This window comes from Bos indicus, chromosome 14, assembly GCF_029378745.1.
Source record: "Bos indicus isolate NIAB-ARS_2022 breed Sahiwal x Tharparkar chromosome 14, NIAB-ARS_B.indTharparkar_mat_pri_1.0, whole genome shotgun sequence".
Lineage (NCBI taxonomy): Eukaryota > Metazoa > Chordata > Mammalia > Artiodactyla > Bovidae > Bos > Bos indicus.
Window position 1 is genome coordinate 20,322,993 of NC_091773.1, and position 24,078 is coordinate 20,347,070.

The window sequence follows — 24,078 nt, forward strand, 5'->3', positions numbered from 1 at the left end:
AGTCACCCAGACTCTGATTTCCCCTCGTCAGTGGTCTAACAGCACAGGGTGGTAGTGAATTTTCTATAAGCACAACCATCTTTCTGCCATGAATTTCCATGCTCTACAAAACAACGATCGGATATCTGTCTCCAACTTCATCCATCATCAATAAACCCAGAAAGAGTAATAGTGTCTCACACATAATAAACTGGTCACCCCTCAGAGAGACTATGGTGGACTGTGACTAGCAATGCTGCTGCTGCTAAGTCGCTTCAGTAGTGTCTGACTCTGTGCGACCCCATAGTCTTTCTTAAATATGCCTTTCTCTTCCTTTAATGGGATGTCCATTAAGTTTGAAGTGTGTGTTATAATCAAAGAGAAATGTTTGCATAACTTAATTTTAGGATAAAAGACTCAGTGAAATGTGGATGGATCTAATTTTAATAGTGAGATATTGGAAAATAACGTGAGTCAGCTAACAATCGGGGAGAAATTAGCCTGCCTTATGTCATGGTTATGGTGTGGAGATCAGAGCCCTATTATAACATTTTAATCATTAGCCAAGGATATAACCCTCATTACCACACACAGGAGGAAGACTACATTGGTTTTGTCAGATTTTCAGAATAGGAACTATGGTATGTGTTGGATTTTGTACTGGGTGTCGCTAAAGCAAAAATATATAGGGTACCCATCTCACATGCTAGCAAAGTAATTCTCAAAATTCTCCAAGCAAGACTTCAACAATACATGAACTGAGAACTTCTAGATGTTGAAGCTGGATTTAGAAAAGGCAGAGGAACCAGAGATCAAATTGCCAACATCCGTTGGATCATAGAAAAAGCAAGAGAATTCCAGAAAAACGTCTGCTTCACTGACTATGCTAAAGCCTTTGACTGTGTAGATCACAACAAGCTATGGAAAGTTCTTCAAGAGATGGGAATACCAGACCACCTTACCTGTCTCCTGAGAAATCTGTATGTAGTTCAGGAGGCAACAGTTAGAACTTGACATGAAACAACAGACTGGTTCCAAATTGGAAAAGGAATACGTCAAGGCTGTATATTGTCATCCTGTTTATTTAGCTTATATGCAGAGTACATCATGCAAAATGTTGGGCTGGATGAAGCACAAGCTGGAATCAAGATTGCCAGGAAAAATATCAATAACCTCAGATACGCACATGACACCACCCTTATGGCAGAAAGCGAAGAGGAACTGAAGAGCTTCTTAATGAAAGTGAAAGAGGAGAGTGAAAAAGCTGGCTAAAAACTCAACCTTCAAAAATGAAGATCATGGCATTCGGTCCCATCACTCCATGGGAAATAGATGGGGGAACAATGGAAACAGTGACAGAATTTATTTTCTTGGGCTCCAAAATCACAGCAGATGGTGACTGCAGCCATGAAATTAAAAGATGCTTGCTCCTTGGAAGAAAAGCTATGACCAACCTAGACAGCATATTAAAAAGCAGAGACATTACTTTTCCAACAAAGGTCTGTCTAGTCAAAATTATGGTTTTTCCAGTAGTCATATATGGATGTGAGAGTTGGGCTATAAAGAAAACTGAGCACTGAAAAATTGATGCTTTTGAACTGTGGTGTTGGAGAAGACTCCTGAGAGTCCCTTGGACTGCAAGGAGATCCAACCAGTCCATCCTAAAGGAAATCAGTCCTGAATATTGAAAAGACTGTCGAAGCTGAAACTCCAATACTTTGGCCACCTGATACGAAGAACTGACTCATTAGAAAAGACCCTGATGCTGGGAAAGATTGAAGGCAGGAGGAGAAGGGGATGACAGAGGTTAAGATGGTTGGATGGCATCATGAACTCAATGGACATGAGTTTGAACAAGCTCTGGGAGTTGGCGATGGACAGGGAAGCCTTGCATGCTGCAGTACATGGGGTTGCAAAGAGTCGGATACAACTGAGTGACTGAATGGAACTGAACCCCCTGTCTTTGAGAGACTCACTTTTGAATCCTTCAAAAACTAAAACCATGGGTCAAATCTTGATACCACCAGATAGGAGAGAGGTGTGGTATAGTGGCCAGGGGTGGTGCACAGCTGGACAGAGCAATGGAAGTTACCTACCACTTAGAAGGAACCTGCAAATCCACATCCCAAAATTTGTGAAGAAATTTGGTGCTAAGCAACTCAGCCAACAGTTCAACAACTGTGACAGAAAGTGCATATGTAAAACTAGGAGAAAATAATGTAGCTAAAGGGAGCTGATAGGTTATTTTTAAAAGGAAACAGAACAGATAGAAAATAAAGAGATGAAAGGAGACAATTTCTGATTGCATAGAAAAAAGCAGGTGCCACAAAATTAGCATTAGACCAATGAGAATCTAGGGCAGAAGTTAAACCATTAGTGCTGATAAAGGAAAGCAAAATCCAAGATCCACCAAGAAGCTATGACATCAGGATTCTGTGCACACTTGCCCACACGGCTGCAAAACACATGAGGCCAAAATGGACAGACCCAACTGATGCGATCGCACTACAGACTGGGAGGGCAGATGGTAAGACATCAGTAAGTACGTAAATCGTTTGTTTAACATAATTAAGTAACACAATCAAATAGATACAAAATCATGACTGTGCAATGGAAGAATATGTACTATTATCAATACACAGAAAGCCACTTCCAAAATTATTTGAAAGAATGAATAAAAAGGAGAAGACTCTTTTGACAACATAGGGTATTTAGGAATCATCAATTAAAAGATAATTGAGAACATTTATATGTCTAGGAGGTGAAAGTGAAGTCACTCAGTCGTGTCTGACTCTTTGTGACCCCATGGACTGTAGCCTACCAGGCTTCAACGTCCATGGGATTTTCTAGGCAAGAGTACTGGAGTGCGTTGCCATTTCCTTCTCCAGGGGATCTTCCCTACCCAGGGTTCGAACCAGGATCTCCTGCATTGCAGACAGATGCTTTACCCTCTAGGCTACCAGAGAAAGTATATGTCTAGAAAAGCATCACTAAATAATTCAAATATTCAAGAAATGTCATAACAGCAGTAAAAAATATTTTGAAATAGATAACAAGAATAACCTTAAAGTAAATAGAAGGAAGAAGAATAAAAGAAGACAGGAAATAAAATATAAAACCTAAAAACAAGAGAGGTAGTTCTTTGGAAGAAAGATTTAATAGAGAAACCGCCAGCAAAATTAATCAAGACAAAAGGAGAAAAGGCAGAAATGAATAATACTGGCAACAGAAAGGGGTCATAACCAGGTAGAGTAGGTATTTAAAAAGAACCATGATGGCAAACTAAGACAAATATTTTGAGTAAATTTGAACATAGGTGATGAGCAATTCTGTACACGTTGCCAAAATTGCTTTAAGCCGGTGAAACCAACAGCCGCCAAATGAACTGAATCACCAGTTGACAGCATCTTCTTCCTAACATCCAGGGATCCACAGCTGGACCTCTTGGCAAACTGAGTCTAGGAAATGGCAAAGCAGTTCAAGTAAGGACCATTGCTAAAAGCAGAACAGAAATTCAGCTTTTGCTTCAATCAGCAGTGTTGCTAGAAGGCTATCAAGCTCCTGTTTCCTCAGTCCCCATGATTCCCATGTGTCTTGGATTGTACTTGCTGGACTCTCTAACCTGCTGTCCACTGGGGGTGCAGTGAACGGCCCTCCTCTGGAAGGCTCCCATGCTTCCCTGACCTCTTTCCTGTCCCCCAAGACCCTGTGCCTCTGCACTGCATCCCCGTGGCTGTGATGACATCCAGTCCTCCTGCTGGCCTGCCTCTTTCCTGTCCCCCAAGACCCTGTGCCTCTGCACTGCATCCCCGTGGCTGTGATGACATCCAGTCCTCCCGCTGGTCTGCAGCCTGTCCGTGGTGTCCCCCTCAGAGCCCAGCGTGGTGCTGTCCCCAGCTGCGTGACTGACCAAGTTTGTGTCTCTGTCCCCAGAGTGGCTGTTACCTCCCTCCCTGTCAAGCCAGCAGTCCTGAACCAGGACTGTCCAGAGGGCCAGGACAACACTACGTCCGGGCCAAGACCTGCCTGGCCCACAGCCCCCGCTGGCAGGCTGACCCAGTCAAGGGCACACAGGCAGGCAGGGTGCCTCTGGCTCCGCCTGTGGTGGCCCAGTGCCCACCTGAGTCCACTCCCAGCTCAGGTTTCTGCCTTCCAGACCGAGGGGTGCTGTGCTCACAGACGGCTCACCCCCTGCCCCATGGCAGGTCTGTCCCGGATCACCATCAATCAGCCCTTCCCAAGTCTGCATTTTCTGAAGAACCTGTAGACCCACGTTCACTGGAAGAGCAGGCTGAAGAAAGCAGGCAGGTGAGTGATGGTCAGGGCTGTGTTTACACTTCTGGAGCCAGCTGTGGACATGGTTATACTTGGATATATATTTTTTCTTGTGTTTTCACCTAATGAATTGCATTTTTTGTTTATGGCAATGAATTTGATCACAACTTTGTGTGAACTCTTTAATTCTTTATGGGATATTTATTACATGGTCAGCTATGTTGCTTTACAAAAAATACTCATGGGAAAAGGAACAGGAACCTAATATGATTAACTTTAGCCTCTTATCGCCCGTTTTGCAGGCTGCCGGTCACCAACTCACTGGCTCCTGCTCAGGGGACAATGGCATCCGTGCCTTCCGCTGGTTGTCTTCTGGCCAGAAATCAGTATTATCGAAGTGAGTCGTAACAACTCTAGAGGGTGGCCCTAGAGAATATGATCTCAGGTGATGTTTGTGGGGTATAATTAACCTACGTATCATGTCCTGTCAGAACTAAAGGGAGAATATGACAATTCTTTGTGACAGTGAAAAAAATAGGAATAGAGCTTATCAGAGACTGCCCGAATCAGTAAAAACTGTCAAACCTCATCACTTTGCTTTAACTATGTTTTGTTATAGCCATAAAACCATTAACACATAAATAAGTAAAAATAAGCTTATATTTCACAATTTTGGTGGGGTTGGGGGGAGGGCGGGTGCTTCCCCGGTGGCGCTAATGGCAAAGAATACTCTTGCCAATGCAGGATTTGAGGGTTTCATCCCTGGGTTAGGAAGATCCCCCGGAGGAGGAAATGGCAACTCATTCCTGTGGGTTTTACTTTCATGTGCCTTGCCTTTAATAGGATACACTAAAACCTGATAATTTTACATAAATAAAATATTCATTTCTGAGAAAAGAGAAGTAGCACAAATGTGTTTCAGAGATTCTCTCATTTCCATTTTCTCCTGTGGTTAGTAGGTCAGCTTCTACCTGGCCAGTTTTATTTTTATTTATCTCTCCATCTGTGTAAATTTATAGCTAAATGGAAAAGTATAGCTTCTCGAAGAAAATTCAGAAATTTCATAAAATGAAACAATCATTTCAGAACCAAGCTATCATTTTTTAAGTCATACCAGCTTGTAGAAAAGTCTTATTTCAAAGGTTATTTGTAGACAAGAGATGGAAACATCTACTAATTTATTTTCCCCCACCCAAAGTTAACCTATGCCCATATTCTTAGAGTTATTACATTCTTAAAAGTTATTTTTCTATTCTTATCTTTTACAACACTTAGATTTAAAATAGAAGTATGATATGACAAATTAGATGTTTTTCTTTTAAAATGATTCTTTTATTTCTAAATTTGATAACTTCTGTAGGATATTTAAATATAATACATTATATATGACTTGTGTACAAGTAATATATTTAATATAGTACAATAATATTCATTCTTGATTTTGTACTTTTTAAGATTTTGAATTTGATAACATTTATTATATATTTTAAATTCTACTTAATATCTGTGTGACAGTTGTTCACCATGGAAAGGAATATACTTTATTAATAAAAATGTAATATGCATTATTCTGGAGACTTCTAATGGGCTGGTAATATAACCAAATTTTCAGTTCCTAATCCAGGATTAAATGATTTCAGACCATGCTACTTGAGAATTTATATGTAAAAATCTGTGTTGGCTTATTATTTAGTTGCTTGTTTATTATTGTTTCTTTCCTACAGAGGCCAGTGTTTCTTCAGGCCCCTCTTTAACTGGCCCTGATTCTGCCAACTTCGTAGGTGATGACAAAACCCAGCTAGGTATGTAGTTCATTTCTTATCAGCACCACCCTGCCTATTTCCCTTTGTTTTTCGTCTCTCAATTGTGTTTGATAAGACCCTGATGCTGGAAAAGGTTGACGGCAGGGGGAGAAGGGGGAGACAGGATGAGGTGATTGGATGGCATCACCGACACATGGACTGGAGTTGGAGCGGACTCTGGGAGATGGGTGAAGGACAGGGAAGCCTGGCGTGCTGCAGTCCTTGGGGTCACAAAGAGTCAGACACAACTGAGCGACTGAACAACAAATGTGAATTTTATTTGATAGGATTACCCAAAGTGGCAGAATCCACCTGGTGGTTTAAATCCTTTTTTCAATCTGTACCTGTGCTTTCAAATGTGAAAGGTGAAGACCAGTCTGCTTGTGGGTAAGTTTTAGTTTTTTTCCGATAAGAATATTTCCTTTTCAGATGAAAGCAGTGCGTGTCACAATTATCACATCAACCGGCAGGGATAAAACACGGTCCTCTCTGGAAGGTGAAGTCTTTTATGTAACCTGTACTTGAGGGCAGAGGTGGGGACACAGTTTCTTTTAGTTAATCATTAGTCAGATCTGAGCATTCTATCTCCAAAGAGAAATGGAAAACTTATATGCCGTTATTATTATGGTTTAGGGGGAATGGACCAGGAAGCAGAAGCAAGGTACCTTCAGGAACAAATAACCACTCTCTACTCCAACAAGAGGAATCACAGCTCCTTGGAGAAATGGCTGATTCTGGAACAGTAAACGGATTCCGGAACAGTCAAACAGTAAAAGACAAGCCCAGACCATTTCATGGTGCCCCCAAAGATACAAATTCCCCCCAATGATGGGGATATATCAAAATGACACAGGAATGAATTGGGCACGTCTGGGACTATTTCAGCAATATTTTTCCAGTTTACCTGGACTGTGAAGACAACCTAGCTTACAAATGAGCATTTCTCAGCTGATGATCTTTGCTTTGCGGTTTGGAGGGCAGTGTTGTAACAGTTACTACACTATGTAAAGTATTACCGTTGTTTGCAACTCTATGTAATAGCCACCCGCTGAGGCCCTGCAGGTGTGACCCCCGGATCCTTTAGCACCTGAGCTACTCCTGGTGATCTCCTCTATAGGAAGATGAAAATCTTCTGGATATCTCACAAGACAAGACCACTGCAGCCACACAGACGGCAAAAGTTTAGGCATTTGCTTCAATGTTGAGAGTATTCTTGCCACGGTGTCAGCTACATGGAAAACACTGGAAAAGACTTTGAAAACATGTGACCTTCAAATATAGAGATTCATGTGAAATAGCCTTTTCATTACCTTATACTTTTTCAAATTTTTTAAAAATCAAAAATTGTGTGTTAATTTTCAAAAAATTTGTTAAACTCTCATTACATCTGTTAATTGTTTTATTATGCCTGAAAACTGAAGCATTCATGCCTAACATAATTGTTTTAGAGCCCTGGATTCAGAAGTGTAAAAAAAAAGTTGCAGAAATTGTATTTTTAATCATGAACATTGGAAATAGAAAACATACCCATAAATACATTATCTGTTGAATGCATTACTGTACATAATTGGTTATGCAGACTTTAAAATTCATCATTGTAAATTATTTTCAACAACATGGAAAACCATGATGATACCAAGTTAGATGAAAAAAAGCAGGATAATCTGTATATGGTGTGGACTTTGTTGTATTTAAAAGGTATATATGCTTAAGAGTAGACAGGAAGGAAATATATCAAAATGGTAACAATGGTTATTTTTAGAGATGGGAGTTTGGGTGGTTTTCATTTACTTCTTTGTATTTTTCTGTACCTTTACAAATTGACTAATATGAGCATGTTTTTGTGTATAATTTGGAACACATAGAGGAGGGCTGGAATACACTTTCTGAATGTGAATATTCCTGACATCGGACAGAGTATTTCCTACTTTCCTTCATGTTTGGTAGATAATGCTAAAGGAGTTTCAGCTGAAGATTTTCTGATACTGCTTGCAAATATCTTTCAACGTACGATGCCAGTCTTAGCAGTTAGGGATGCTACGATGCTGGTGTGGCCGATGATGCACTAAACACCTGAAGGGAGCACTGTCTTTCTGCCAACCACAGGACCACACAGCTATGGCAGGATGGCTTCCTCAGTGATGGACACCTCACCAGCCTTCACTGGTCCCTCCAGATGGGATGTGTCCTCCTTCTAAGTCACGTTCCTTCATCACTTCGCTGTCAGTGAAGGGATTCAAACATCCCTGTGGCCCAGGAGTACTTCATTGCTGACATATTACTGCTCTTCTACTGGTTACTTGCCTTTACATTTTTTATGCATTTGTGGAGGCTCATTAAACCTTTGAGCTCTACATTTCATTTGCCTTTACTCTAAAATCAAATTAGCATGATTGAAGACTGAATTTTTCCAAAGTGAGAGAAAAACACAATGAAACAAAATGGTAAATTGTGGGGGGTTTTGTTTTTTATTTGAGATTATTAACAAATTCCTTTTTTTGTAATCACTTGGGATTTGTGTGAACAGATGGCTTGTTTAGTTTATTGGATAAACTTCCCCAAATAAGCTATCAAGTTGGTATTTACTTTGTCTACTTAGAAAGATACTGTTTGTTAAGTTACAATTTTGCCTTTGTGTTTGCAGTATTTTTAATGTGTTTAGTGCTGTTACTGACCGTTACTATTGTTTAAGATAATTAAATTTTACATAAGGTTTTAAATCCAACATATTATCATGAACATCTATAGTTATTAAGCACTTTAGAGTACTGTATACGTATATACACACACACACTACATCTATCTTTGCGGATTTGTAGTTGCCAGATAGATAGATGTATAGCTATAGATCCCCTGAAAAATATTAGGAATCTTTCCAAAAAATAATGTCATAGTGAACTCATATAATGATTGGCTTCCCTGGTGGCTCTGTCAGTAAGGAATCTGCCTGCAATGCAGGATGCCCAAGTTCAATCCCTGGGTCAGGAGGATCCCCTTGAGAAGGAAATGGCAACCCAGTCCAGTATTCTTGCCTGAAGAAGCCCATACAGAGGAGCTTGGTGGCTGAAGTCCATGGGGTTGCAAAGAATCGAACATGACTTTGCGACTATACCACATATAATGATTAAAAACTGAAAGGCTTGCTTTGTGCTATTCCAGAGTTTCTACAGACTTATGATGACAGAAATAGTGACAACAAAATGTCTTCTAGGTAAATTCTAGATAATTGATTCTAATGCAATTTTCCTACCATTTAGACACTTTGGGGCTGTACTTTAAAAAGTACCTCAGATGTAGGTCTCAGCATAACTGTTGCTTTAGTTAAAACATCTCCTGGCTTTGCTGCCTACTGAGGAGATAATAAATAGTAAAGGTAGTTATGTCAGAGGGGTGTCCATGTGATCTGAAACATGCTATGATCATTCTAGTGTGATGTATAAAATGCTATTTGACTGGCCCTGGATGTTGGTATCAAATCAAACAAAGCTTTGATAATTTGCCCTCAGTTTCTGTGACATTTTATGCTGAGATTCCACTAACCTTTTGGTGAAGTGGTTTTGATGGCAGGTTGGATATTATTGGCCCCATATTCATTACAGATAAAGCCGCCAACAGCCAGTCCAATTCTCTCTGAAGTCCTCCTGCTGGAGTTCAGGCCTATTTGATGCTTCATACATTTTGTAGAAGTTAGGGTTGTTAGGCCAATACTTTGGCCATCTGATGCAAACAGCTGACTTATTGGAAAAGACCCTGATGCTGGGAACGATTGCAGACAAATGGAGAAGAGGGCAGCAGAGGATGAGATGGTTGGAAGGCATCACCGATTTAATGGATATGAACTTGGGCAAACTCTGGGAGATAGTGAAGGACAGAGAGGCCTGGAATACTGCAGTTCATGGGGTCACAAAGAGTTGGGCATGACTTAGTGACTGAACAACAACAACAAGGGTTGTGGGAAACAAAATTGCAGAATTCCACTGGGCTACTAGAGAGTGCGGATATAAACAATTGTCTGGGTTGAATAGCATAGAGCTAAACTTCTAACTCATAGACATTCAAGAAGTGGAGACAGTCATAATTAATCCACCCCCCCACCCAACAGCATTCTCTGAGGCCCACACTGTCCCCTATAGTTGAGACTGGCAGCTTCACTCATCAGCCCAGATGATTAGGGAGATGAGGTTCCCTTATGACCAATCCAACACCAAGCCCTTTAAATTTCATTCTGTGTGTTTCTAGGATCTACCTACTCATTTCCTTTCCCACCGTTACTAACTGAATCCAAGTTGCAATCATGTCTCCTGAGGGCACTGCCAGGACATGCTTCCAGTGGTCCACTTCTGTCCTTTCTAAATCTCTTCTATAGATAAATCACAGTCATCTTCACAAAATTCAAATCTGCTAATTTTCTCCTGTGAACACAAGAACAGGCATACTCACACCTCCACAACATTTGATGGTTCCATTACTCTCAGGATAAAGTCACACCCTGCCCCGTCCTGCCGCATATTCTTGCCACATAGATCCTTCCCACCCACTCCTGTCTCTCATGCCCCCAGTGCCCAGTGGTCCAGCCCCATCAATCATCCTCTGTCCATCCTTCTGGCACCATCTTCCTTCCTGCCATGGGGCATCCCCAGCCCCCACTCTATTCCCTTAATTCATGTCTATGCATCTTAAATCTTAGCTCAAAAGCCTCTTCCCCAGAGAAACCTCCGATCTACTTAACTAAATTAGATGTTCTATCATAGGCGCTGATAGCCTGTGTTTCTCTCCTTCTCGGCACTCACCACAGTGATAATTTTACATGTGTCATGTTATGTCTTTTCTCCACGGCACCATAATATACGTCTCCCCCACTGCACCATAAACCACATGAGGACAAGGATCACGTCTGCTCTCCTTGACATTTTATCCCCAGCTTGTGACATAACAATAAATATTGGTCAGATGAACGACACTGCTTCTTTGGCTAGAGCTGGGCTGTTCCCAAGAAGCGTCACATTTTAGCAGAGGAGAGTAAACACTAAATCAACATGGAATATGGTTTCCCGCAGTGGTAAGTGCTGTAAAGGAGATAAAACAAGGTGTTATGTCGAAGTGCGACTAGGCCAGGACAGAGGTGGAGGCAGAGAGGCTTTGATTGGTTTGGTTAGGAGAGGACTCATAGGGAAGGTGGCCAGGGACCGGACCCTGAGGGGGGAAGTGGCCACCTTTGAGCAAGGCACTCTCGCGGACACCAGACTGACTGACCACGCTGTCCACCTGTTTCCAGTACCTTGTGACACTGTCGTCAGGGGACAGAAGCTTTGGGTGAGTTTGGTGTTCTCCTTGTGGAGGTCACATTGTCTACAGCGTTGTTTCCAGCTGAGCTCAGGATGAGAAATGGTGGGGCCTGGGGTTCTGTGCTTCCTTCTTAAGAAATCTGTGATCTAGTGAATTGTCCAAAGGCATGCTGTGCAGTAACGGTATGAAGTCAGATCACCCAAAGGCCCTCCTCACCAGGGTCTCCAGTCTCAGAAGTCATTGTCTTCCCACCTCTCATACCAAGTACTACTCTTATTTGTTTTTTGCTACTTTCTGTTCAAAATATAGAACTGTCTTATATTACCTAGAAAAACAGACTACTACACAGTTACTCTCCTTTCTCAATAGTTTAGAAAGAACGTATTTTAGGTTTGGCACCTGAAAATTTTTTTCATGTTTCTTATTTGTTTCTCAAGATGTTGATGGAGGAAGGGAGGCATGAATGCATGCTAAGTCACTTCAATCGTATTGGACTCTTTGAGACTGTAGCCCCCCAGGTTCCTCTGTCCATGGGACTCTCCAGGCAAGAATACTGGAGTGGGTTGCCATGCCCTCCTCCAGGGGATCTTCCCAACCCGGGGACTGAAACCATGTCTTCTGCATTGCAGGCAGATTAGTGACCATCTGAGCCAATAAGGAAGCCCTTTATCTAGCATCAGTGGAATGTAAAAGTTTTGCTTCAACATATTTTAATTGGATATACTGAGACTTATTTGCCTCCAGGTTGTAAACACAAAATATATGAAATCCTTTTCACTATAGTAATTATTTGACTAAGAGCCACAGAGTGTGAGTTTCATAAATATTCTATTCTTTTTAACGTGCTTAGCAGAGGGTTTTGAATTAATAAATGAACGGTTACTGGAACTACGTTTTGGATAGCAACTCAAGCAAAGGTTAGGATGTTGAAATTCCTTTGCAAGGAAAGAGACAAACATTCTATTTTCAAATAAACTACCTTTGAAAGTATTTGTGCAGTCTTAAAACAACTTTTTGAGGGAGCTATCTGTCTTCAGATTTCAAGCTAAATTTCTTTTTTTTTTTAATTTTATTTTATTTTTAAACTTTACATAATTGTATTAGTTTTGCCAAATATCAAAATGAATCCGCCACAGGTATACATGTGTTCCCCATCCTGAACCCTCCTCCCTCCTCCCTCCCCATATCATCCCTCTGGGTCGTCCCAGTGCACTAGCCCCAAGCATCAATTATCGTGCATCGACCCTGGACTGGCAACTCGTTTCTTACATGATATTTTACATGTTTCAATGTCATGAAAAGGGAATACAGAGGAAGGCCACCAAGTAGATGTATCACGTTACGTTGTCCTATGTCCTCCTTGATGGATTCCAATGCTCATCCATCTTCTGCTCTCACTGATGCCGCTGAGCATCCTGGAGGAGGCCACATTCCCTCTTATACATGGAGGGTCCTGCCTCCGAGCTGCGTCAGGTTGGCTCCACTCGGGGCGGTCCCTGAGGTGGGAACTCGTCTGAGTCTATCTGATGGTGAATCAAAGAGCTGAAAGAAGACTGAATTCAGGAATACGTGGGAGCTGGATCCAAAACTGACAGCAAATTAGACTTCATTCCCAGCAGCACTGTAGAAGAGGAAGAGGGATTTGGGGGTCTATGGGGTTAATAAATTTTTCTTAAATATATTTAAAAAGTTTAACTAATCTGTAACAGGTCAACTAATTTCAATTCAAGTATTTTCCTTTTGAAACCACCTTTTATAGGATTCCAGAATCCTCCTCCCTTTAGAATTCTAAAAATATTAAATTTCAATATTTTAGAAAGTATTAAATTTCAAATATTGAGTCTCTCCTGCTAGTTATTATAAGTCATTCTTTGCAGTGTTTCCTTGAAGCACTGGGTTTCTTCAAATGGAAGCAGCAGCTTCTCTGATGCTAAATGATTAAAAGGACAGGTGACAGAGAGATAGGCTGGACATATATTACAAAAGTATAAAAACCTCATAAAACCCTTGGATGTTGCTTAAACAAGAAGCAATTTATTTTAGCAAAACTGCAACCCTGCAATTCTCAAAGTCTGGTGTATCTAAGAACTGTGTGAGGAGCCTGATAAAATGCACACACAGAGCTCCATCTCCAGGAATCTGAAATCAAGAGCCCTGAGCTGCAGCCTGGGGATTTATTCTCTGCTGAGGCTCCTGGTGACTTGTAACTGATGTGAAAAGTAGCGCTTTCCGCTGTGGTACATATACACAATGGAATATTACTTAGCCATTAAAAAGAATGCATTTGAATCAGTTCTAATGAGGTGGATGAAACTGGAGCCTATTATACAGAGTGAAGTAAGCCAGAAAGAAAAACACCAATACTGTATACTAATGCATATATATGGAATTTAGAAAGATGGTAACCATAACCCTGTATGAGAGACAGCAAAAGAGACACAGATGTATAGAACAGGCTTTTGGACTCTGTGGGAGAGGGCGAGGGTGGGATAGTTTGGGAGAATGGCATTGAAACATGTATATTATCATATGTGAAAGAATTGCCAGTCCAGGTTCGATGCATGAGACAGGATGCTCGGGGCTGGTGCACTGGGATGACCCAGAAGGATGGGATGGGGAGGGAGGTGGGAGGGGGGTTCAGGATGGGGAACACGTGTACACCCGTGGCAGATTCATGTCAATGTATGGCTAAACCAATACAATATTGTAAAGTAATTAGCCTCCAATTAAAATAAATAAATTTATATTTAAAAAAAGTAGCACTTTCTTAGACTGACATAAACTGCAACCACCCCTTTCCCCAAACCCAGGAAACAAACTACTTTGTTACTATGCACTACTATTAGTGCTATATTTAGCTGTGGTTGTCATTTTAGCATTAAGAACTCAATGGTCTGGGAGAGCGCCTTGGACAACTACACACAAGATCATGTAACATGGAGAAATTATTTCAAATAAGAAGGGGTTAGGAGCTGAACATGCACAACCAGCGGACTTCAGCCTCTGCAAGGAGAGTTGGAGTTTGGAAGGATTTTCCCCTCGGGGAGACAGTTTTCTTCTCCATCCTCAAATGGTAATGATTACCAATAACTGCTCATTTTAAATTAAAATGCACTTCTTGTTTTCCAGCCCCTAATTCACCCATGATCCATGTTAGAGATAAATGCAGTTTAAGGAAACAATCATTTTTCTTGATTTATCTCCATCACACACCCGTCATATAAAATGCATGTTATGCATCTTTGATAACAGTTTTTTTCTGTGAGTCTGTGACAGCTCTATGGCTGACAAAATAAATATTAGAAAGGCAGTCTATAAAATCACTTAATTTTCAAAACTTGGAGTACTTGAGTGAAGTCATTGTGGACTGAGACTCTGTGGTGGGGTGGTCGGCCCCTGAGCCTGAAGTCTGGGATGGGGCCCCACTCGCCTCTGCTGGCCAGGTGGGTGCGGCTAAAGATTCTCTGTGCTGTTTGGCTGCAGGACAGAGATTATTGCAAAACTGTGGGTCTGGCCAGCAGGCCCTTTCCCTGGGCCTCTGACCTGACGGAGCAGGCTCACTATAGCTTTTTGTTTGTTTCCCTCATTGGTGTTTCCTGGTTGCTGTCTCCTACAGTATTCAGTTAGAAATACACGATGCTGGATGCTTGGGGCTGGTGCACTGGGACAGCCCAGAGGGATGGTATGGGGAGGGAGGAGGGAGGAGGGTTCGGGATGGGGAACAAATGTATACCTGTGGTGGATTCATTTTGATATTTGGCAAAACTAATACAATTATGTAAAGTTTAAAAATAAAATAAAATTAGAAAAAAAAGAAAAAGAAATACACTGTTGTTCTTTAGTCACTAAGTCGTTTCCAACTCTGTGCAACCCCATGGACCATAGCCCTCTAGGCTCCTCTGTCAATGGGTTTTCCCAGAAAAGAATACTGGAATGGGTTGCCATTTCCTACTCCAAGGGATCTTCCTGACCCAGGAATTGAACCTGCATCTGCATTGGTAGGTGGATTCTTTACCACTGAACCACCAGGGTAGACCTTAGGATACATTAGGGAGAAATGAAGCCCAGGGAACTCCCCCATGTCCTTCCTTGGCTGTGAGAACATGGCCATTCCCCTCTCTGAGACGTCTGTGCTTGTTTTATATATAACATCAGGGGTTTTAGTTTTACTTACAGGAGGAATGTGCTTCCTTGGTGGCCCAGACAGTAAAGAATCCACCTGCAATGTGGGAGACCTATGTTAGGAAGATCTCCCAGAGGAGGGCATGGCAACCCACTCCAGTATTCTTGCCTGGAGAATCCCAAGGACAGAGGAGCCTGGCGGGCTACAGTTCATGGGATCACAAAGAGTCGGACATGACTGAGCGACTAAGCACGAATACAGGAGGAATACACCTCCTCCACATTCCCAAGAAGTGGAGTCTTTCTTTCTGTACTATTTTAAACTTTGCCTTTTACCCACCCCCTTTATTTCCTCCCAAAATATTGTTGCTATTGTATTGTGACTGCATTAACTTTCAAGATTAATTTAGGGAGGATGTTCACTCTTGTTGAATTAATTATTTCCCCCAAGATTAAGCATGGTTTTCTATTGCTCAAGGCTTCATTTGCATCTCAGCTCCATTTTAAAATTTCCCTCACATTGATATGTATTTTGGGAGCTGATTGTGTTCCTAGATATTTTATGTGCTTTCTTCCATCTCCTAACTGCTTGGGTTTGTCTATTGCAGGCTAATGATTTCTGTATATTAATTTTCTGTTTAGGCATATTATGAATTATAATAGTTTTTCAGTTGATTTTTAAATTAACAATAAACAGTCATAAAATCTGCAAACAAACCATCACTTTACCTTCTGTTTCTTGGTTTTTATATGCCATTTCTGCCTCATGTCCAGATGTGTAGTCTGGTATACCCATATCAGTTTCAGGTAAATGACCTTCACAGCTGAACTAAGCAAGCTGGGGAGAGGACATTGTGTCCCTGAAAACACCCTGACCTACAGCACAAGGACTCTTGGGGTGCCGATCAGGAACCTTGTCTTGCTGTGGCTTTTTCACTCAGCATCTTGCAAACTTTAAGGAATGCATCTATTTAAGAACTTTTTCAAAAGAAGAATGGATGATGATGTTTTAAGTGCATTTCAAAGTCTATGGAGTTCATTTTAATCTATGAGCCTATGACTCAGTTCATTTAATTATAAAATTGATCTATAATTTTCTTCCCTTGTGATACCATTTTGGAGTTTGTTTTAATGTTGGCTTTATGTCCTGAAAAGAATTTGCAATATTTCTTTCTTTTTCTAAGTTCTGGAAGAGGTTAAAAGCATTGGCATCATCTGTTCCCTAATGATTTGGTGTAATTATCCAGTAAAGCCACTGGAAAGTGCAGCCTTTTAGAAACAGCGTGAGGTTGCTGGGGGAAAGGGCGGTGGGCAGCTCTCTGAATAGCTGCATCTCTGCCCTCGCTTCATCAGTCTTACCCAGTTCATACAGGCTGTCACATTTATTTGCATAAAAGTGATCAAAATAACCTCTTGGAATTCTTCTAATTTGAAGGGTTTTATACTCTCCCCATCAGAATATTTCTTATTTTAAAATATTTTATCCTTTTTTCTCTGCTCCTGCTGCTGCTAAATTGCTTCAGTCATGTCCGACTCTGTGCGACCCCATAGACAGCAGCCCACCAGGCTCCCCTATCCCTGGGATTCTCCAGGCAAGAACCCCGGAGTGGGTTGCCATTTCCTTTTCCAATGCATGAAAGTGAAAAGTGAAAGTTAAGTCGCTCAGTAGTGTCTGACTCTTAGTGACCCCATGGACTGCAGCCTACCAGGCTCCTCCGTCCATGGGATTTTCCAGGTGAGAGTACTGGAGTGGGGTGCCATTGCCTTCTCTGCCTTTTTCTCTACTGGGTGGTAAATGTTTGTATATTTCATTGTTTATCACAAATAACTAGTTAGCATTAGTATTTTTAGTCTTACCCTTACTATAATGATCTTAAAAAATATTTGCATTTGCATTATCTACCATTTTGTTTTCCCTGCATTTATTTTTTGTTATATTTTTCAGTTCTTCAGTTGGAGCTTATTTATTTCCATTCCATATGAAAATTTTAAAGCTTATGAGTATTTAAGGGTACACATTTTCCTTTCACCTCAAACACAGCGTTGTTGAACTACTGACCCCAGTGGGTCAGCAGGGGGAGATGTTTTGCTCTTACACATTTGGCTGATGTTCTGGTCACTGTCTCTCACAGCATCCCAGACTCAGACTCCTTCACTGGGGAGTACATACCTGGATGGTACCCACGGGAGCCTCCAGCTGCAGAGCATTTGCGGCAAGACTTTACCTGCATTCACTTGTCAGACATAAAAATAAAAGGAGCTCGTTATCACTGTAAAGTGCCCATTGTGACAGATATTTATTTACTTATTTACAATCCTGAATTCTGTCACTTTCTTTTTTTTTAAGATTACAGTATATGTAGTTTTGTTTACTTTCATTTGTCTGGAATGTTTTGAATGTTTTTTGCACAAACTTTTTCAATTTCTTTGCTTTATAGATATTGCTTACCTACCACTTAAAGTTAGATTTACTTTAAATTCTAATGTTTTATTTTTTATTTTAGCATATGAGTTTAGCCCATTTATATTTATGTATATACAATAGACATGTTTGATATTATTTCTTAGCTCACACATTGTGCTGTGGCTTTTATTTTCATAGATTTTAAAATAAATTTTACATCTGTTTGACTCACTGAATTTCCTTCTTTAAAATTCTACTCTGTATTACTCCTTGCTCTAATGGTTAGCAAGGTGACCACAACTTTTAAAGACGCTGTTAGAACTCCAGATAATACCTGTTTGTTTTCTACTCTATACAACAATAGAATTCATATAAATCCTCCTTTGACAAAATCCTCGGGGCACATTCTCAGAATTCAAATTTTTAGAATTTTAGAGTGAAGGTGTAAGTGCTACCCATGCATTACATACCAACAAACAGAACTAAGAATGTCAATATTATATGATCACAGAGGGCAGAAAAAAGGAGATTATAGAAAGCCTCCTATTCAAATCAGGTTTGGAGTTGAACAATTGTCTAAATAAATTAGTATCTTGAAAATCAGGAGTTACAAATTTCAGAAAGAGGATTGTAGACCTTTGTACAGTATTTTCTTCTTTCTTCTCCACCAAATGTATTTAACTGATTATGCTATTTTTCTTTTATTTATCTATGTAACTTCAAATATACTTATATTTCCACCATATGGCTTAGCAGTATTTAACGATCTCTGTCAATCAGCTATTTTTAAAAATTGAGAAAATCAGAGCTGTACAGAAACTTCTACAGTCTTTCTCTTTCCAATTTTAGCAATTTAATATCATTTCTACATTGCCAAGACTTTTACATTTTTTTCCTGTAACCATAATTAACACATGTATTTCAGACTTCTGTCAAACAATTCACATACTCAATTCTCAATGCTGGAATTTTGCCATAATAATTTAATTCACTAATTGGTTGGCTGAGGTTCATTCTCTGATAGTTTGCTGAAGAATAACTTGTAGGAACAATGCTCCCTGGACACCCGCACTCCAGCATGTTTGTCTTTAATTCCTCCTCTGCGCTTGCATGGTTGTTTGGCTGTGCCTGAAATTCTTGGACTATATTCCTTTCCCTGAGGACTGTGTGGGCTCTGCTCTGAGGTGGTCTAGCCTTGAAGAATGTATGTGGTGCTGAAGAAGGCTGCTAGTTTTCACCACGGGGGCTGGGGCTTTCATGGCTTGAACAGAACTGGGGAGAGGAATGTGGGAATAAACCGCTAGTGTTCACATTCTTACCAATATTCATTCCTTTTTATTTTTTTTAAAGAAATGTTCTGGACTGTTGCAAACTGTTGGTTCATTTCCAAAGTTCTGAAGGAGCTGATTTGACCATTTTTATGATTGTTCTCATTGCTTTCATGAGACCAGGTAGTTCTGGAACCCCCTAAGCTGCCATTTTCACTGGCCTAACTTCCTGTTCTGTGTAACTCGTTTCCATTTCATTTGCCTGCTTCTCTCTTTCTTCCCCTCCATGTTTCTTGCTGTTTTTGTGATTTTTACTCTCCTGTTTACTGTAAGTAATTTGATCTTGATTGTCATAATACTTTTAATTTTTCTCTTTCACTTGTGTGTGTTTTATCTCTCTTGTTAAATCTCTATAGCTCTCTTGGTTTTTTTACTTCTGCTTTTTTTTTTCTTTTTTTAAATTTTATTTTATTTTTAAACTTTACATAATTGTATTAGTTTTGCCAAATATCATTTGATCCTGTTTCATGGAGGCTATATTTTCTTTTCTTTTCTTCCTTCTTTCCTTGCTTTCTATTTTTATTCATGTCAATATATTTGGTCAAAATTTTCATCGGCAACCTTAGTAACATTTTTGTTGTTGTGGTGTACTCAGTTTGTTTATAATATGCCTTTATTTCTTGTAGAATATTTCAGATGTTCTGTGCTTGTTCCTTTTTATACCCGTAATCACTTTTGAACAAAGAAAGTTACTTCTAAACAAGTGGCTTAAAATTATTATTTTTTTTTTTTTCTTGGCAAGAGCTTCACAAGTGGAACGAGTCGGAGCTGCGTGTTCTGAACAAACAGGAATTCTCCTTTATTCACTGGGTTTTGTGTGTGTGCATGTGTGTCTGTGTCTGAGTGAGCCCTCAAAGCCACATTCTCCAAATACAATGTAAAATTGCCCCCGCAGCTCTGTTTGTGACACAAAGCTCCTCTCCTCCACCCGCATTCTACCAGCATGTTGTTCTTTCAAATCATGGCTCTTCTGTGCAATCGCTCATTTGTCTGTCTCCTCTGCTCGCTGAGACTCTGCACTAAAGATCAGGGACCGGAACCTTGTCAGCCCTGCATCTATGAGTTATTAACAGAGTTAAGGTTTGCGGGTCTCAGACCCCAGGCCACACCATTTCCCAGACACAGGGATGAACCCGTGACTTTTAAATTCCCAGCACTTCTCTGAGTGTCTTTTATTTCATCTTCACTAGTTTTTACTTTTTATCTTTCTTTCCTCATATTTGTGGTCCCCGTGTTAAAAAGTCTCAATTTTTGCTGAAGATTGATTATTCATTTCTGTTTTTCTCTGTCTTGCTTACCTTAGACAAATTCCAGGAGGACTACTTCACGCTGCCATATTAAAGCTGGCATTTCTGGTCCTGCTGCTGCTGCTGTTAAGTTGCTTCAGTCGTGTCCGACTCTGTGCGACCCCATAGACGGCAGCCCATCAGGCTCCCCCGTCCCTGGGATTCTCCAGGCAAGAATACTGGAGTGTGTTGCCATTTCCATCTCCAGTGCATGCATGCATGTTAAGTTGCTTCAGTCAAGTCCGACTCTGTGGACCCTATGGACAGCAGCCCACCAGGCTCCTCTGTCCATAGGATTCTCTAGGCAAGAATACTGGAGTGGGATGCCATTTCCTTCTCCAATTTCCGGTCCTAGCTCATCTTAACTTCATACATTACAACCAGGATGAGGATAATTAACTTTAGTGTTTGCAATAAACATGTGCAATGCCATCACACTAGAATACGTGCTTTGAATGTGATTCACCCCAGGATTAATTAATTGGAATTATCTGCTTAAAAATATCTTACCAGGTCCCTTGGAACCAATGATAATTATATACACAATATCTTTTCTGGGATAGAACTTAGGTTGCAATTAAACACTAAGTGGTTTACATGAAGATAAAATTTACAAATCTAAGCCTATATCACAATTCAGCTTTGGATTTACAAACTGAAAATTTCAAACTGCAAGTGTCAAATTCTCACCTTTAGCACAATCTGTGTGACTTGGAAGAATTTTCTGAACTTTAAATTTCATTTCTCTAATCTCTAGGCTGGAATAATTAAAAACAAACTGCCAAACCATCACTTGGGTTTACTGTAATGAGGTAAAAAAATGCTTCTAAAGCTTCCCACACAGAGCCCGGCATATAACAAACACTTCATGGGAATTAGCTGATTTATAGTTAGCTACTTCAGTATGTGCACGTGTGTGCATGCTAAGGTAATAAGAGCATGTTCTAATCAAGCATCCTCTTATTAGCTAAGAGCATGTTAATTAGCTAAGGAGATTTTTAGGTATAGAGTTCTCTGTTTTTTAAGTGGAAACAATTTTCTAAATGTCATAAAATAATCTGAATATTTGAAGGAAGGCAGTAGTGCTTTATTTCTTGCAGAGGCATTGCCTATATATCCATTGATCTCCATAGCAACCTGACAAGGTGCATGGATGAGATGGGAAGAGAAGTAGTAGGAATACTGATATATTTCTCCATTTCTCTACATAGTTAGACAGCATGTGCTGATGCAGCTTTATCGACATCCTCCTGAGGTTGGAGTCAGCATGATGAAGCAGAGAACGTTCTTACTTTGGAGGCAGGCACCCAGACCTGACTTTGTCCATTAGTAGCTGTGAGACCATCAGCTGGTTACTTGACACTTGCACAGCGTTAACAAGACCATCTCATCCCAAACACTGTTCTGGAGACTAAGAAAATTATCAATTACTTCCCCTTACTTCTCTGCATTTTGTGTTGGCTATGGTTCCATGGCAAAGGGGTTATTTTCTTTACTGACCTTAAGACAAGGGAGTAATCTAAGGTTAAATGGATAGCGTCAGGGAAGTTAAGAGGACTTCAGTATTTCTTGAATGTTATAGGTAACAGGGCCTGAGAGCTTCCTGGAAGGCCTTCACTGTCTCATGGGAGCATCCAAAGCTGGGTGGTGTCGTGAATGCTGTGGACTTAATGCACTTGTGTGTAGGGGTCAAGGGTCACTCAGGTCACGACTTAGTGGATGAGGCAGAAGCCCAGGGGCTTCTCCGTAGATGGCGAGTGTGAGGTTGGCAGGGTGGGTGTCACCTCAGAATGGTTGTTGGTTACTTCTGTGTGGGGGTGGGGAAGAAGGAGGGGGTTTCTGAGATCATGTGCCAGGGCTGCCCTAAGTAATTACTGCAAACAGGAGCTATAACACAGCACAAACGTATCCATTTACAGTTCTAGGGGGCAGGAGTCCAGAGTGAAGAGTCTGGCAAGACCGTGTTCCTCCCGGAGGCTGCTGGGAAGGCGGTCTCCTTGCCGTCTCAGCTCTCAGAGTGCCCACCTTGGCCATCCTCCCCCACCCCACATCCAAGCACAGCGGCACAGTGCTGAGGACTCACCAGGTGCCATCCTGCGGTTCCTCTTCTTCCTTTCACTTCAAGATGGCAGGACCCTTGTGATCACATTAGGGGCACACCAATAATCCAGGATAATAGGGCACCTGCAGGTGTTTAACTGAAGCACGCCTGTCAAGTCTCTGCCACTGAAGGACCCTATCTGTGGGTCCAGGGAGGAGCATGTTGTGAGCATCTTTGGGGGGCATTATTCTGCCCACCACAGAGCTCAACGGTGAAGACACACGACATCAGGACATGGTCTAGGAGCAAGATCAGGGCATTTCCTGCCCAACAGCAGGTATGCCCACTGCTTCCCGGGCTTTTGGGAAACTCTCACTTATTTTCCTCCGAGCAGCCAAGCTCTAAACCTCCTCACACGCTTGGGAATCTGCGGTGGGGTCACCCCTCTCATTTCAAAGTCCAGTCGTCCAGATTTAGCAAGTGATTTTAAAGTGAGTTTAAAGACAATTGGAAGTGATCATTCCCTTGAAACACTTTTCAGGAATAACTACTACACAGAAAAGAATAAGAGGAGGGTGGTTCTGGGAAAAGGGTTGTCATTTAGGGCAGAGTCTTCTGTGGCATGGTTAACCTTACTGTAATAAGCATCTCCCACTGAGATCTGGATGGCTTGTCAAGACCCTATAAATGTAGCATCCTGCAAAGTTCCCCACCCCTTCCCCAAACTGTCAATCCAGGCAAATCTACCAGCTGTGCTTCTATGTGCCTCCTTCTCTGGTCTGCATTTCCCAGTGATTAAACATGGTCAGAGTTGAGGACCTTTCAGTGCTGAGCGTTCAGGACGCCAGGTAGCAAGCAGATGCTTCCAGGAGCCTTGGAAAAGTCTAAGACCATCATTAGCTTCTCTACGTGAGATGGTGTTCAGAGCACGCAGCTATTTCTGAGAGAATCCGAGAGGGTGTTACTGGATGAAACTGGCATTTGAATTGCTGCACACCGTAATGTTGCCCTCCCAATGTGGGTGAAGGCCTGAACGGAACAAAAAGGCAGAAGCAGCGGGAACCCGGCCTTTCCTGCTCGACTGTAGAACTACTACTGCTGCCCCTTGTTCTCAAGCCTTTGGACTCAAAATGGCAGGTAGGGGGATAAATCAGGAGTTTGGGATCAACACATACACAACACTATATGTAAAATAAACAGCAGAGATCTACTTACAACACAGGGAACTGTATTCCATTTCTTGTAATAACCTATAATGGAAAACAATCTGAAAAATCTGTACACCTGTAAATCTGTAAATCTGCTGTACACCTGAAACTCACACAGCTTTATAAAGCAGTTCTTCTTCCACCTAAAAAAATATGAAAAATATTATCATTTGGTTCAGCTCTTGCTACTCTTTTCTTGTTTCCAGACAAGGGCCCAAACCACTGGACTGAATGAGAAGCAAGACCTAAAGGTTTGCTTTGTCAACTAATTAAAGCACCTCTGCTTGGGGAGCATCTGTAATGTCACAGAGACCCAGTAGAAGCTAAAAGAGTTCAGAATCTGCCCT

General features: G+C 41.1%; 1 protein-coding gene across 3 annotated transcripts; it reads left to right on the forward strand.

Moving 5' to 3' along the window:
* The first annotated feature begins 3,997 nt into the window (after positions 1–3,997).
* PPDPFL (pancreatic progenitor cell differentiation and proliferation factor like) lies at positions 3,998–8,781 on the forward strand. Of its 3 annotated transcripts, none has more exons than XM_070802524.1 (5): positions 3,998–4,287; positions 4,557–4,651; positions 5,979–6,056; positions 6,344–6,443; positions 7,098–8,781. In XM_070802524.1, exons 2-5 carry the CDS (start codon positions 4,597–4,599, stop codon positions 7,138–7,140), a joined length of 276 nt encoding a protein of 91 aa, XP_070658625.1. In that variant the 5' UTR covers positions 3,998–4,287; positions 4,557–4,596; the 3' UTR covers positions 7,141–8,781. The 3 variants fall into 3 exon arrangements, with proteins under 3 accessions (XP_070658625.1, XP_019829467.1, XP_019829466.1); XM_019973908.2 differs by having other exon boundaries at positions 4,063–4,287; positions 4,535–4,651; positions 6,690–8,781; XM_019973907.2 differs by having other exon boundaries at positions 4,079–4,287; positions 6,690–8,781.
* The last annotated feature ends 15,297 nt before the right edge of the window (positions 8,782–24,078 follow it).

Coding starts and splice junctions, on each gene's coding strand:
- PPDPFL (XM_019973908.2), top strand. CDS start 4,597: ATGGCATCCGTGCCTTCCGCTGGTTGTCTTCTGGCCAGAAATCAGTAT. Junction 4,652..5,978: donor CAGAAATCAGTATTATCGAA/GTGAGTCGTAAC, acceptor TCTTTCCTACAG/AGGCCAGTGTTTCTTCAGGC. Junction 6,444..6,689: donor GAAGACCAGTCTGCTTGTGG/GTAAGTTTTAGT, acceptor ATTATGGTTTAG/GGGGAATGGACCAGGAAGCA.